General features: G+C 41.2%; 1 protein-coding gene across 1 annotated transcript in view; it reads left to right on the top strand.

Moving 5' to 3' along the window:
- LOC139943434 (uncharacterized) overlaps nucleotides 1-14,251 on the top strand; it is a 136,104-nt gene extending 121,853 nt beyond the window's left edge. The window contains exons 3-5 of the mRNA XM_071940245.1: nucleotides 637-2,178; nucleotides 4,937-4,940; nucleotides 8,730-14,251. Coding sequence (XP_071796346.1) covers nucleotides 649-2,178; nucleotides 4,937-4,940; nucleotides 8,730-14,131 — 6,936 coding nt within the window. The 5' untranslated portion in view covers nucleotides 637-648 and the 3' untranslated portion in view covers nucleotides 14,132-14,251. The remainder of the gene's footprint in view (nucleotides 1-636; nucleotides 2,179-4,936; nucleotides 4,941-8,729) is intronic.
- Nucleotides 14,252-15,117: the final 866 nt, after the last annotated feature.

The following is a 15,117-nucleotide window of genomic DNA, read 5'->3' as shown; positions in this document are numbered from 1 at the left end:
GTTTAGCCCACGAAGGAATAAAACCTCTCCACTGTTAGTGTTAGGGTTAGCCTCACCTCTAGCTGTGTGTGGTCAAAGTGGGGTTATATATGTCAATGTCAGTCACATGTCCATAACTGTGTACGTCCTTTGTTTAAATAATTATGATGTTAAATATTATGATGGGATATGAAACAATACAAATTTTCATTTTTTTGTTTTATTATTTTCAAATATTGCAATTTTTGATATGGCATTTATTAATTTTATGACTGACGCTCATGCTCACTTCTCTATGTAAGGGGGATGGGGATGGGGTGTCTTGTGAGGTTTATCGCGATTCATAACTGGGTAGGCAGATGCGGCAGTTTGCTATGCAATTGTCATTCACGACTTGCGCACGCATCGCCTATATCTTTGCATGGGTTTAACAGTGCCCTCTCTTGATATTTTGCTATTCGCGATAAGCCTTATTGGGTTCGATAGTTATTGTAACTTGAGTTTCAATACTCAATAAGGTTTATCCGCAAATAGCAAAATATCAAGAGAGGGGGCTGTTGAAGCCACATAAAAATAGAAGTTAGAAGTAGATGTTAGAACTTTATAGCAGAAAAATTAATCTCCAAATTATTCATTTTTGTTGTTTCTTTTCCATAGAAAGCGACAAACATGGCGAAACGTCTCAGACGCGGCAGAAGCCAGGGAGTCATTCAAAACAACGCAAAAGTGTTACATTGTGACGTTTGTTACGCATCCTTCTCAAGAAACTGTTATCTCGTGGAGCACATGATGGTACACACCAACGAGAAACCTTTCGTCTGCCAAGACTGCGGAGTTTCCTTTTCGCAAAGAAGCGCCCTCAAGTCGCACAAACTTACCCACACTAAGGATAAGGAGAGACCATACCTCTGCAAATGCGGCAAGTCCTTCACCTTAATACAGAATCTTAAACGACATCAGAAGGTTGACATGAAGGAGAGGCCCTATAAATGTAACAAGTGCGGGAATACCTACTCGATGCGCTGGAATCTTGACCGGCATATGAAAGGTCACGGTGAGGGGTTGGTGTGCGATAACTGCGGAGTGTCCATCTCGCAAAGCAGCACTCTCAAGATGCACAAACTTACACGCACTAAGAAGAGACCATACAACTGCAAGAATTGCGGCAAGTCCTTCCCCATGAAACAGAATCTTCAAAGTGACTCGAAGAGGCCCTATCAATGCGACAAGTGCGGAAACGCCTTCACAATGCGCTGTAATCTCTCCCGCCATATGAAAGTTCACGGTACTACGGAGTTGGTGTGCGACAGCTGGGAAGTGTCTTTGCACAAACTAACCAAGACTAAGGATAGACCATACAAGTGCAAGACATGCGACAAGTCCTTCCCCATGAAACAGAATCTTCAAAGACATCAGACGGTTCACACGAAGGAAAGGCCCTATCAATGCAAGAAGTGCGGAAACGCCTTCTCGATGCTCTCTAATCTCTCCCGGCATATGAAAGTTCACGGTAGGGGATTGGTGTGCGACAACTGCGGGGAGACATTCCGGAGGAAGAGCTCACTGAAGAAGCACATGAGGAGTCACGTGAACCCCTTCGTCTGCGACATCTGCGGAAAAACGCTCTCACACCACAACAGTCTCAAGGAACACCTGAAGCTTCACAACAACGAAAAGCCGCACGTCTGCGACGAGTGCGGGAAAGCGTTCACCCAAGTGGGCGGTCTCAAGGCACACTTACGAGTCCACACACTCGAGAAGCCGTACAAGTGCGACCTGTGTGACGGAGCCTTCTCTCAGAATAGCACGTTGAAGATGCACCAAAGAATTCACACAAAAGAGAAACCGTTCCAGTGTGAGAAATGCCCGAGGGCTTTTGCGTGGCGGACAACACTGGTGCGCCATATTAACATTCACAACAATGAAAAACCGCATTCCTGCGAAGTGTGTAACAAAAGATTTGTACTCCGCAAGAATATGAAAAGGCACATGCGGGTTCACAGTAAAGACACACACAGTTTTGCCTGCAAAATTTGTGGTACTACTTTTGTGTATCTTTGCGACTTGCAAAGACATCGTAAATCCCACGCAAAGGAGAAAGGCTCGGATCGCATCAATTCTAAAAAACGTTTCACGCGTACTTCAAACCTGAAAAGAAAAAAATCACAAAAAAACATTGGAAAACCCAACTTGAAATGTTAAAGGAACACGTTGCCTTGGATCGGTCGAGTTGGTCTTTGAAAAGCGTTTGTAACCGTTTGTTACAAAATGCATGGTTATACCTCATACATATTTTTATGATCGAGACTTGAATTCTCACCTATTTATTTATTCAACATCAGGTGCCAAATCCTATTTTTACTGTATGACTGCCTGCACCTGAGTATTACCGCATGGTAAATAAGCATGACAGTTAAACTGACGCCCTCGCAGCCTGGGTGTCAGTCTATCTGTAAATGCACTTAATGGGAGACTTTTTGAAAGCTCTGCCACTAGAGGGCAGCAGACCTACCAGGTAAGGGTGCACAACTCCTATAGCAAACAATGGTAAATGCTAAAAATTCAAAAATACTCAAAAAATATTTAGAAGTCTCTCAGCCTCTTGAAAATTAAATCAGATACATTGTCATACAACCAAACTTCAGATATATTCTCAATTTTTGGTAGGTCAGCATTTTGGAATATTTGCTAACCCTAGAAGAAACACTCCCAAAAACTCATGCACACCCCTTGTTATCCTTGGGGAACTCGTGTCCAGTACGTCCTGTTCCAGAACAGTTTGGTTTATGCTGGCAATGTGTTATGAAAAACAAAATACAGTTTGGCTAAATCTAAAATACAAAATCAAAAACACGCAAAACACAAGGTATTTGCTGCCAGTGACCGTCACTCACGCTTCTCCTATTCCTAAGTTGTTGACATTACCTGTTGAAGAGCGCCCTCTCTTGGTGATTGGCAGATAGTCTAAAGTTTCCCATTACCTGGGAACTGTTCCCCGAGTGTTGCATGCGCATTCAAGTAAAAAGTTGTTAATGTACCAGACATTGACTTGGCCTAGTTAGGCCTTAGTGTTGAATTCGACGAGAAATTTGAAAGTAATGTACTGAGAAATATATTTTTTAAAGTGAAGTATTTTATTTCTATTGAATTTCATGTAAAAGGGCTATTTCTCAAAATATTGAGTGTGTGCAATTTTAAAATCTGAATGTTTAAAGGAACACGTTGCCTTGGATCGGTCGAGTTGATCTTTGAAAGGTGTTTGAAACCATTTGTTATAGAATGCATATGATTAGAGAGATATTTTAAAAGTAGAATACAATGATCCACACAAGTATCACTCGAAATTACGTGGTTTTCCTTTTACCTCGTAGACTAACACGGTCGGCCATTTATGGGAGTCAATTTTTTTACTCCCATAAATGGCCGACCGTGTTAGTTTGCAAAGTAAAAGGAAAACCATGCAATTTAGAGGCACATTTGTGTGGATCATTGTATTCTACTTTTAAAATATCTTTCTAACCATCTGCATTCTATAACAAACGGTTTCAAACACCTTTCAAAGACCAACTCGACCGATCCAAGGCAACGTGTTCCTTTAACCACTGTAATTGCAATATCTGGAATTTGTTTTCCAAACACATGGTAAAAGAAGTCACTGGACACAAGCTTGACTGGACACCTTTGGTTAGAGCAGTTTTTGAGTCTCACTTGGTGTATCCCAACATATATGCATTAAAGTAACAAACCTGTGTATATTTGGACTCAATTTGTCATCGAAGTTGCCAAAGAATAATGAAAGAAAAAACACCACTGTTGCATGAGTTTGTGTGCAATAAGATGCCTAAAAAAACATTAAAAGACGAGGACTGAAGCCTTTTAATATTTGAGTACAAAATGACCTCTTTCTCAAAAACTACTTTACACATGTACTTCAGGCTAGGGGAGCCGTTTTTCACAAAGCTTTATACTATCAAGAGCTCTCCATTGCTCGTTACCAAGCAGGTTTTTATGCTAATCTAATAATTATTTTGAGTAGTTACCATTAGTGTCCAGTGCCTTTAAATGTTTAAAGTTGTTGTACCAGACGTAGACATGATTAGACCTAAGTGATGAATACATGAATTTGATAATTGTTTTTAAAATAATGAAATTTTTCTACAAAGTATTTTTCCCTATTGAACTTTATGTATAAGATCGCTATTTTTCTCAGTGTTGAGGCTGTGTTACATGTAGGTACTTTAAAGCCATTATACACTTGCTGTAAACAGTATTGTCCAAGTCCCACACTTCATGAATCACAACTTACATATAAAATAACAAACCTGTGAAAATTAACGGGAAAACTCACTCTTGTTTCTATGGGTTTCGCCGTGTCATGACATGTGTTTAAAATAAATCGGTAGTTCTCTATATCGAGAATTGGTATAGTTTTAATGATTTCTCGAAAAGCGTTTCATGGAATATTATTTCAAGAGAAGTCTTTCACCATTACCTTCTGTAAACACTGTAGATTATTTGTAAATCGATTCCGATGGCTTTAATTCCAGTGGCTTTAATTGCAAATAGCCCTAATTGCAAACTGTTGGTTTTCCAATTGTAGGGAGACACTACAGTATATTGTTGTTTTCACTATATTGTTTTTTTATTAAGGATCTGTGGCACCTGAGTGTTTGTGAAAATTTATAGTACAAAGCTGTAGATGGTAATAGTGCATTGTTTGAACTCATAACGACATAAGTTTTTGTTTTAAACAACAAAAACAATTATTTTAATAATTATTTATTCAATTGTTTAATATTATAAAGACAAAATTCTTGAGTCAATGCACTTCATTTTGTTGTAGTTGCCAAACATGTCAAAAATACTGAAAGAACCTAGATAGAAGTACTAGCCATTTGTTGTATACTGGTTTAATTTATATACTCTAACCTTTTTACTTATTTATGGGGTTGATCAGGCCAGTAAGAAAAACTCAAAATTGTAAAACCTGTTAACTACCAATGCATGTAGGCAAACTTTCTAAGAAAGATGCAATAAAAGTCACATGTGAAATTTTCAGCTGAACAAAGTCGTTTTGTGAATTGTCATTTAGCCTTTGAGAAAGACCACTGGAATTGATGTCAGTAATAACTATTTTGTTGCATTTTTACTAATGTCCATTGTTAATTGGCTTGAAAGCAGACTGTGGACCCCCCCCCCCCCCCCAAAAAAAAGGGGAAAAAAAGCAACGGAGAGCAGTTGATAGTAAAACAAACTTTGTTAGAAAAGACTTCCTCATGCTCTGAAGTTACAAAAGTTTTTGAGAAAGGGGTAATTTCCCATTTAAGTATTAAAGACTTCATGGCCGAGTCCCTTTTATAGTTTTGAGGCACCTGAAAGGGATAACTTTCCGTATGGCGCCACCACTTGTTCACACATTTTTACAAAAAGGGATATCTCATTGAGGTAAATCAGATACTATATTGTTTCATATCGAATGAATAAGTGGTGGCGCCATACGGAAACTTTTTCACTGAAAGCACACAAAATGCAACAAGGGTGTTTTAGTCTTTAAATTATTTTCTTGCAACTTGCACACAGGTTGGTTTTTTTTATACATATTTAAATGGGGATGCACCAGGCACCAAGTGAGAATACAGGTCATGCATGGAATGGGTCATGTCAGTAGAGTGTGCCTTTATAATCGCTACCCCATGCATGCCCAAGGTTCAATGGTTCAAATGATTCAATGAACAACAAAAGTAAACAAACTGTGTCAAACCCTCCCCCCCCCCTCCTCATGGCCACAGGCTAATAACACCACCACACACAAACAACAACGCCCCAAAAATTATCGACGTAAGTCAACGTTTTACAATGACCTTAATGAGGCTATAGGTCAGCGATACGCGTTTAATCGCTTCACCAGACATTGAGATTAATTTGTTTGTCCGGTCACAACTCGCTCCTATCGGCCCACCTAGGCCCTGTGTGTACACCACTGAAATCTACTATCAGTGGCCTCCTTACACACACTACCTCCATTACAACACCGGATCCACAGATAAAAAAACTGACCAAAGTTCACACAATGTGCATGCTTTGTTTGTTCAAAGAATTACATGTAACGATCGAACCACACCACCACGACTAAGTTTCAAGTTGATAGCTCCCTACCATACATACCATACAGCAGGGAATCCATCTGCGAGAGGTTGTTGAAACTTCACAAAACTTTGTAAAGAAAAACTGCACTGAAAAGTACAGCCGAGAGCATGCAGCAGTCACCACGTTCATAGACGTAAGTATTTCAAAGTTTACAGTTGGGCCAACGATCATGGAATATAGACCTACACCATGGAGGTACCTACACATAGTTGCTAGTAGACACTTGATTTGTTGCGATAACGTAACCCTCCTGCCGACGGCGTAGCGCCCAGGAGGGTTACGTTATCGCAACTAACACTTGATATGGGTACAGAACTCACTTTAGCTACAGGTCATATTCTTCTTACAATTATCCAATTCAATCCAGACATCTCATTTTAGCTGCATGTCATGGTTCTATTCTACTAACTAACAATTATCCAATTCTACCTCCGGCCATGCAACCACGCAGTAGATTTTCGAGAGACTTCTCATTTCTGAAAAAAGAACTAGGCCGTACACCCGCGTGCGTATGAGCGGAACGTAGAAACGGCTGCCACCAAGTTTGGTCAGTCTATGATCCTTTATCAAGTTAACTGTTCTCAAATCTCAATTGCATCTTTTTGACGTTCAACTGCTTCCGCTATTTGTTTTTACAGGCCAAAGCATAGAGCAAGACCTGATTTTGAGACTTCACAAAACTTTGTAACATTAAAACTGCAGTAAATACAGCTGCCAGAGTTGATGCATCACGTTCATGTAGACGTAAGTATTTCAAAGTTTCCACTTTTGGTTATAAAAATTATGATTGATAAAAGTTATAACAATGCCCTACGAGCTGCATCTTTTTGACGTTCTACTACTTTCCTCTGCTGTATAGGCTCCTCCTACACAGGGAAGGACTTTGAGACTTCACACAACTTTTTTTGTACGGAAAAAGTGTTGCAAAGAAGGACAGCTTGCTAGCCAGTGTCAGCAGTAAAAGTGCCATGTTCCTGTTGTTTTTAAAGTAGAGGTAAGTTATTTCAAAGTTGTTCATTTTGGAATATAATTTATGTTCAATATAAAAGTTAAAGGCCTTTTTCTCCACTGCATCTTTTTTTCACTAAACTACTTCCCATGTTGTAGGGGGCCTACTGGTTTGTATTGACAATTCTACGTTTTAGTGAAGAAAGTTTCTGTATATCGTGCTACATCATGCATCTTTTTTTATTCATTATAAAAGAAAACAGGATTTGGTTTACTCGAATGAGATATTAATTTTGGTAAATTGAACCATGTTAGTAATCTACTTTATTGCATGCTGCATGGTAAACCTAAATAAGTGAGTGAAACAGTGATGGCAGGATACAGAAAGTTTCCCCATGTTTATTCCTATGCTCCTATATTCTGTGAACCTTTTGCCCGTGTGTATGTGGTGCAGTGTATGTAGGACACAAAATTCAATATCCACATTTAGATTTACATTAAACTTACACGATTTGAAGATAATGATGATTAGAAAGCTTCCCTTAAAATATAACTTGCTGAGGTGCTGTAGTTTTGTGAAAAGTAAAACTAGTCACGAAAACAACTTTCGACTCAGGAGATGAAAATTATTTTAACATGTAAAATATATTTTTGTGACATTGTTTTACTCATTTCTCAAAAACTACTGCACCTCAGCAAGTAGTATTTCAAGGTAAGCTTTCTACCATCATTATCTTTAAGCGGTGTAAGTTTAATGCAAATCTGTGGACATTGTGTTTTGTGTCCTTCAAAAAGTACCCAAATCAACATTTTAACCCTAAAGATACTGGTCAGGGTAGTCAAAAATTTTGTCCACCAAACTGTGGGTTGGCAAACTGTGGAAAAGTTTGACTTACTCATGATGTTGAAATGTAGCATAAATCCCTTCCAAGCATGGAGATAGAATCAAAGTGATAGTTCTCCACAACAATGGTGGAGGTTATAGGTCTATTTTAACCTTCAACCATTCCTTCATGCTTCACGACTCCATGCACTGTATAAACTAGGCCACACAAACTTTCCTTTCTAGCCGATAATGACTGTACGCTACCACCACTACCAGTTTCTTTAGATGCACAATTTTATACAAAGCTCAGAGGTCAACAAACCGATTTGAGATATGGGTCACACATTACTATAACACTGTTACCTTTTGTAGTGTTACATGTGTAGATGTTCTGGTAAATTTGTTCCAATTATATACATATTTTTAGTTATTTAGTTTTATAGTATTTTTGTAGTGATTGCCATTCTAGTTTGTGATCTGCAATAGGAGACTTTTTGGAACACTAGGTGGCAGCAGACCTACCAGGTAAGTTTCAATTGTTGTGTAGCTCTGAGCATGCGCATATTACCAAGAACAATGGAATTTACTTGGTAAGTCTGCTGCCACCAAGCATCCCAATATTTGATTTGGTCACAGGTCACAGGTCACAGAACTTCTCAAGGTTCTGATATTTACAAATGAGTGTCGCATGCCACCATTAACATTTCCTGAAGTGATAATGTGATCACCTCTCTGGAATTCTAACCTTGCAGTATTTTGTTTCTTTCTGCAGAAACATAACGTTCGGAAAGTTGGCAGTCGGAGAGAAAGTATGATTTCGCTTATTAAGGAGAAGCTGATCAAGTGGAACTCTCTCATCGAGAAGTGACTAGGGGAGGAAAGCAGACTTCCTTTACTTGGAGAAAGTATGACTTCCTCAAGAAGTACGCAGTAGAAGGGCAAGTTGGTAGTCAAAGAGACAATATGAATCCTATTATCAAAGAGGAGCTGATTCAGTGCTGTATTTGTGGACTAAGCACTCCTTTCAAAACGCATTTGGAAAAAATAAACAACTATGAAATGCCATACTTCTGTAACATTTGTGACAAGGAGGGTTTGTCACAGGAAGGTAATGTGGCTTCCACCATCAAATCTGAAGTTGGCTTGCATGGAGAGAATGGGAATGCCGCACTTGGAGACGTTTGGAATTCCTTCAATAAAGAAGACGGAGGGAATAGAATTTCCTCACTCGGAGATATTGGGACTTCGCCAAGAAGTGTTGCAGTAGAAGGGAGAGTGGACAGAACTTACACACTTGAAGAAGATCGAATTAGTACCTCAGGAAGTGATTGGGAGGAGAATGGGATTCCTGTTCTCAGAGACTTTTGGACTCCCTCAAGAAAGGAAGCTGGAGTTAGCAGAACTTCATCATGTGGAGAAGACCCGACTTCCTCAAGAAGTGCTTATGGATGGAATGGAACTTCAAGACTTGCAGAAGATGGAACTACCCCGAGAAGTGACTTTGGAGTGAATGGAGCTTCAGCGCTAGGAGAGGTTTGGACTTCCTCAACACTTGAAGCTGAAGGGAATAGATCTTCCTTAATTGGAGAAGACCTGACTTACCAAAAAGGTGTTGCAGTGGAAGGGAAATTTGGAGACATTTGTGACAAGGAGGGTTTCTCACAGGAAGGCGGGAAGGCTTCGGGTTTCGAATCTGAAGTGGCCTTGAATGGGGTGGACAGAGCTTCTAAACTGGGAGAGGACCTCAATTTTCCAAGTGTTGCAGGAGGCTATGATGCTGGAAGCGATGCTGGATTGATGGATATTTCCTCAATTAAAGAAGAAAGCACTTCCTCAAGAGCTAATTCTGAAAACTATTCCATCTTTGGAGGTGATCTTGCCCCCTTGCCTGGACAGGATAATGAGAATTCTTCACGTCAAGGTGAGGATTCCTTGCTTGGAGGTGATGATCCTATTGTTAAGGCTGAAAATGCACCTTGGCATGATGACAATGGGAGCCATTCTGGGTCACCAAAAACATCTTCAAAAGTTCTACAGCTGGTCATTAAAGCATTTTCTCCTAAGAGTTTCTTTACATGTGAAATTTGTGACAAAATCTTCACCCGTGCTTTCTCCCTTAAGAGACACCAAAGAGTGCACAGCAACGAAAGACCCTTTGGTTGTGACATTTGCAGCAAAGCCTTCTCATCTAGTTACGGTCTGAGCCGACATATAAGAACTCACATAAGTAAAGACAAAACTATCTCCAAGAAATCTTCAACCTCAGATGTTAAGTGCAGAGTTTGTAGCCAATTCCTTCCCGACGAAATTAACGACTTTGAGAAGCCACATGTCTGCAACATTTGCGACAAGGAAGGTTTCTCACAGGAAGGAGGAAAGGCTTCTGCCATCGAACCTGAAGTGGCCTTCCATGGGGTGGACAGAGCTTCTAAACTTGGAGAGGAGCTGAATTTCCCAAGTGTTGCAGGAGGGAATGGAGCTTCCTCATTACCAACGACTGCAGTTACAGAAGCTTCCTCACTTAAAGACGAAAAAACTTTCTCAAGAGCTGATTCTAAGGACTATTCCATCCTTGGAGGTGATCTTGCCCCCTTGCCTGGACAGGATAATGAGGGTTCTCCACTCCAAGGTGAGGATTCTCTGCTTGGCGGTGATGATCCTACTGTTGAAAATGCGCATGTGCTACAGCTGCCCAAAAAAGCAATATCTCCTAAGAATCTCTTTACATGTGGAATTTGTGACAAAATCTTCACCCATGCTTTCTCCCTAACAAGACACCAAAGAGTGCACAACAACGAAAGACCCTTTTGTTGTGACATTTGCGGAAAAGCCTTCGCGTCTAGTTACGGCCTGAACCGACATGTAAGAACTCACATAAGTAAAGACAAAACTATCTCCAGGAAATCTTCAGCCTCAGTTCCTGATCTTTATCCTTGTAAGGTCTGTGGAAAAGGCTTCTCAAATGCGTTCAATTTGAAGAGACACGGAAATATCCATACATTGGCGGCAAAAGCAATCTCCAAGGAATCTTCATATTCTGTCAAGCATCTCAAAACCTACCATGATGAGTGCAGAATCTGTGGCCAGTTTCTACCTGGCGCATTCTCTCTAATAAGGCATGTACGACAGGCCCATCCCGGGAGGAAACCTTATTCTTGTAAGATCTGTCGAAGAGACTTCTGGACTTCGTTCAATTTGAAGAGACACGGAGATCTCCATACATTGGCGACAAAAGCTATCTCCAAGGAATCTTCATATTCTGCCAAGCATCTCAAAACCTATCACGTTGAGTGCAGAATCTGCGGCCGATTCCTACCTGGCGCATCCTCTCTTATAAGGCATGTACGACAGGCCCATCCTGGCAGGAAACCTTATTCGTGTAAGATCTGTGGAAAAGGCTTCTTGAATTTGTTCAACTTGACGAGACACGGAAGTTGCCATGTATTGGCAACAACAGCTATTTCTAAGGAATCTTCATCCTCTGTTGAGCGGCTCCACACTTATGATGTTGAGTGCAGATTTTGTGGCCAAACTCTACCTGATGCATCTTCTCTTAAGATACATGTGCGACAGGCCCATCCTGGAGAGAAACCCTATTCTTGCATGTCTTGTGGAAAGGGCTTCTCTAATGCGTTCAGTTTGAAGAGACATAATAGAATATGTTGCCATACAATGAAGGAAACAGATATCTCAGAAGAATCCCCTAATTCTCCTAAGCTTCCCTTCACCTGTGACGTTGAGTGTGACATTTGTGGCCAGGTTCTACCAAGCACATCATCTCTTGCAAGGCATGTAGGAAAGGTTCATCCTAGTGAGAAAGCCTTTAACTGTAAAATCTGCGGAGAAGGTTTCTCAACTATGTTTAACTTAGAGAGGCATGAAATCATTCATACAATCAAGGAAACACCTATCTTTAAGGAATCCCCAACCTCTGTTAAGCTTTCCAGTGATGTGGAGGATAAAACTTGTGGCAAGTCTCAACCTAGCCCAACCTCTCCAACAGGAGGAGACATTCCTGTTGAGAATGCATTATCTTGTGAGACCTGTGGAAAAACTTTTACGCGTTCGTGCAACCTAAATAGACACAAAAAACTTCATAACTTCAATGATGGCGAAGTGACTGAGACAACACCAAGCAGTATCGAGTGTAGAATTTGTGGCCTATTTTTATGTAGTGGAGTTGCTCAAGAAAGACATGCAAGAAAAGCCCACCCTATCTCTACTACATCTCCTACTACATGTGCACAAATGTATACTTGTAAGTACTGTAAAGTAGAGTTCAATCGTTTTAACGATCTTAAGACACACCTACTAATCCACATGGATAAAGAGGTGGCATCAGGTTCTTCAAATTGTGACGTTTGTGGCAAATACTTTAAGTTCAGGTACAGCCTGAAGAGACATCGAGTTACCCACATACTAAATAAAAAAGGTACCGTGGAGAAATCACCTACAGTTACAAAGAGTCGCCATGTGAGTCTAAGAGGTTTGTCTGGCTCGGAGTCTAAGACTGATGATGCTTCTGGGCCAACACTTCAAAGCAGATACAATAACAACAACAACAACATGAAGAGTGATGACAATGGAGAGGCCCCCAGCCGCAAGAGGAGCAAATATGAGTGTGTCGCATGTGACAAATCCTTTCCTGGTTTCCTGTGCATACAAATACACAATGTTAATGTGCACTCACTCGACAAACTCTTTGCCTGTGAGATTTGTGGGAAGTCCTTCTTATGCCAGAGTACTTTGAGGAGCCATCTTACTGTTCACAATCACAAGGAAACAGAATTATTAAGCCATGCAAGGAGCTCTCCACAAAAGCAGACAAATGTTGAGAACGAGAGATGTAACACAGTCCAAGTTCATCAAAGTCTAAACGAGCATGGTCAGGTTGGCAACAGCAAAGTGACAAATGTCAACGAATCTCCCGCCAACAGATGCATCGTAGAAGGTCAAGATGCTGTTCACATCAAGCAGGAACCACGTAGTGTGGATACCTCACAGGGTAGAAGCCTTTCTCTTGACGGACTCATTAAGACGGAGCTCTGTGGTGAATCCTCACAGCCTAGTTCTCCAGAAATGTGTCCCAGAGCTTCATCAAGCATAGATTGCCATCAAAGAGATCAGGCAGATAAGGTATCCTTCAAATGTGAAATATGTGAGCAAGTCTTCACACGTGAATGTGATCGACGAAGCCATCAAAGAAGCATTCACACAAAGAAAAAATCCTTTGTGTGTAAAATTTGCAGCAAGTCTTTCACAGAGAAATTCACCCTTTTTGAGCATCAAAGAATACACACTAAGGAGAAACCTTACAAATGTAATATCTGTTTAAGACCCATGCGATACTTGGGAAGCTTAAGGAAGCACATGAGGGTCCACAAGAAGGATGATCCTTCTTACCGCGAAGTTTATGAAATTTTAGACAGGAACCTCTCCAAAAAAGGCTGCTTTGTTTGTGGCATTTGCAAGAAGCCATTCAAAAGGTTAGCAAACCTAAAGAGGCATTACTTTGATATCCATTCCACAAAGACAACAATGTTTGACTGTGAGCTCTGCAACAAGTCTTTTATAAACAGGCAGAGATTGGATGCACATAAGTCTAGAGTCCATAACAGGGAGAGGCCAATGCTTTGTGAGGTGTGCGGCAAATCTTTCTTTTGCAATGAAAATTTAAAACTACATCAGCGAGTACACAACGGTGAGAAACCATACACTTGTAAACTTTGTGGTACTTCTTTCAGTATGACCAACAGCCTGACGAGACATCTAAGGATCCATTCCAACGAGAAACCTTATGTCTGTGGTCGTTGTGGAAGGGCATTCTCTCAGGATAGCAGTCTTAAAAGACATCAGAAGGTCCATGAGAAACGGTCTGCTTCTGAGCGGAATGCTGAGAAAGATAGCGAGGGTGATGAATCTGAGACTGATTGGGCAGATGGCAAAATAGATGTTGGTTCTGAGTCGGATGAGTTAGACGACGAGGGTGATGATGGATCTGAGACTGATGAGGTAGATGGTGAGGCTGATGGTGGATCTAAGACTGATGAGGTAGCGGGCGATATTGGTTCTGAGTCAGAAGAGGTAGATGGCGAGGCTGATGGTGAATCTAAGACTGATGAGGTAGATGGTGAGGCTGATGATGGATCTAAGACTGATGAGGTAGATGGCGAGGGTGATGATGGATCTGAGACTGATGAGGTAGATGGTGAGGCTGATGGTGGATCTTAGACAGATGAGGTAGATGGCGAGGGTGATGGTGGCTCTAAGACTGATGAGGTAGATGGTGAGGCTGATGATGGATCTTAGACTGATGAGGTAGATGGTGAGGCTAATAATGGATCTGAGACTGATGAGGTAGATGGTGAGGGTGATGATGGATCTCAGACTGATGAGGAAGATGGTGAGGGTGATGTTGTATCTTAAACTGATGAGGTAGATGGCGAGGGTGATGATGGATCTGAGACTGATGAGGTAGATGGTGAGGCTGATGGTGGATCTAAGACTGATGAGGTAGATGGTGAGGCTGATGGTGGATCTTAGACAGATGAGGTAGATGGCAAGGGTGATGGTGGTTCTAAGACTGATGAGGTAGATGGTGAGGCTGATGATGGATCTTAGACTGATGAGGTAGATGGTGAGGCTAATAATGGATCTGAGACTTATGAGGAAGATGGTGAGGCTGTAGATGGATCTGAGACTGATGAGGTAGATGGCGAGGGTGATGGTGGATCTTAGACTGATGAGGTAGATGGTGAGGCTGCAGATGGATCTGAGACTGATGAGGTAGATGGTGAGGGTGATGGTGGATCTGAGACTGATGAGGTAGATGGTGAGGCTGATGGTGGATCTGAGACTGATGAGGTAGATGGTGAGGCTGATGATGGATCTGAGACTGATGAGGTAGATGGCGCGGGTGATATTGGTTCTGAGTCAGAAGTGGTAGATGGGGAGGGTTCTGGTGAATCTTAGACTCATGAGGTAGATGGTGAGGCTAATGATAGATCTTAGACTGACGAGGGAGATGGTGAGGCTGATGGTGGTTCTAAGACTGATGAGGTAGATGGTGAGGGTGATGTTGGTTCTGAGACTGATGAGGTAGATGGTGAGGCTGATGATGGATCTAAGACTGATGAGGTAGATGGCGAGGGTGATGTTGGTTCTGAGTCAGAAGAGGTAGGTAGCTAGGAAGACGATGGATCTGAGATCGATGAGGT

The sequence above is a fragment of the Asterias amurensis genome, chromosome 10, assembly GCF_032118995.1.
Source record: "Asterias amurensis chromosome 10, ASM3211899v1".
Classification (NCBI taxonomy): domain Eukaryota; kingdom Metazoa; phylum Echinodermata; class Asteroidea; order Forcipulatida; family Asteriidae; genus Asterias; species Asterias amurensis.
This window is presented reverse-complemented; position numbering and strand designations above follow the sequence as displayed.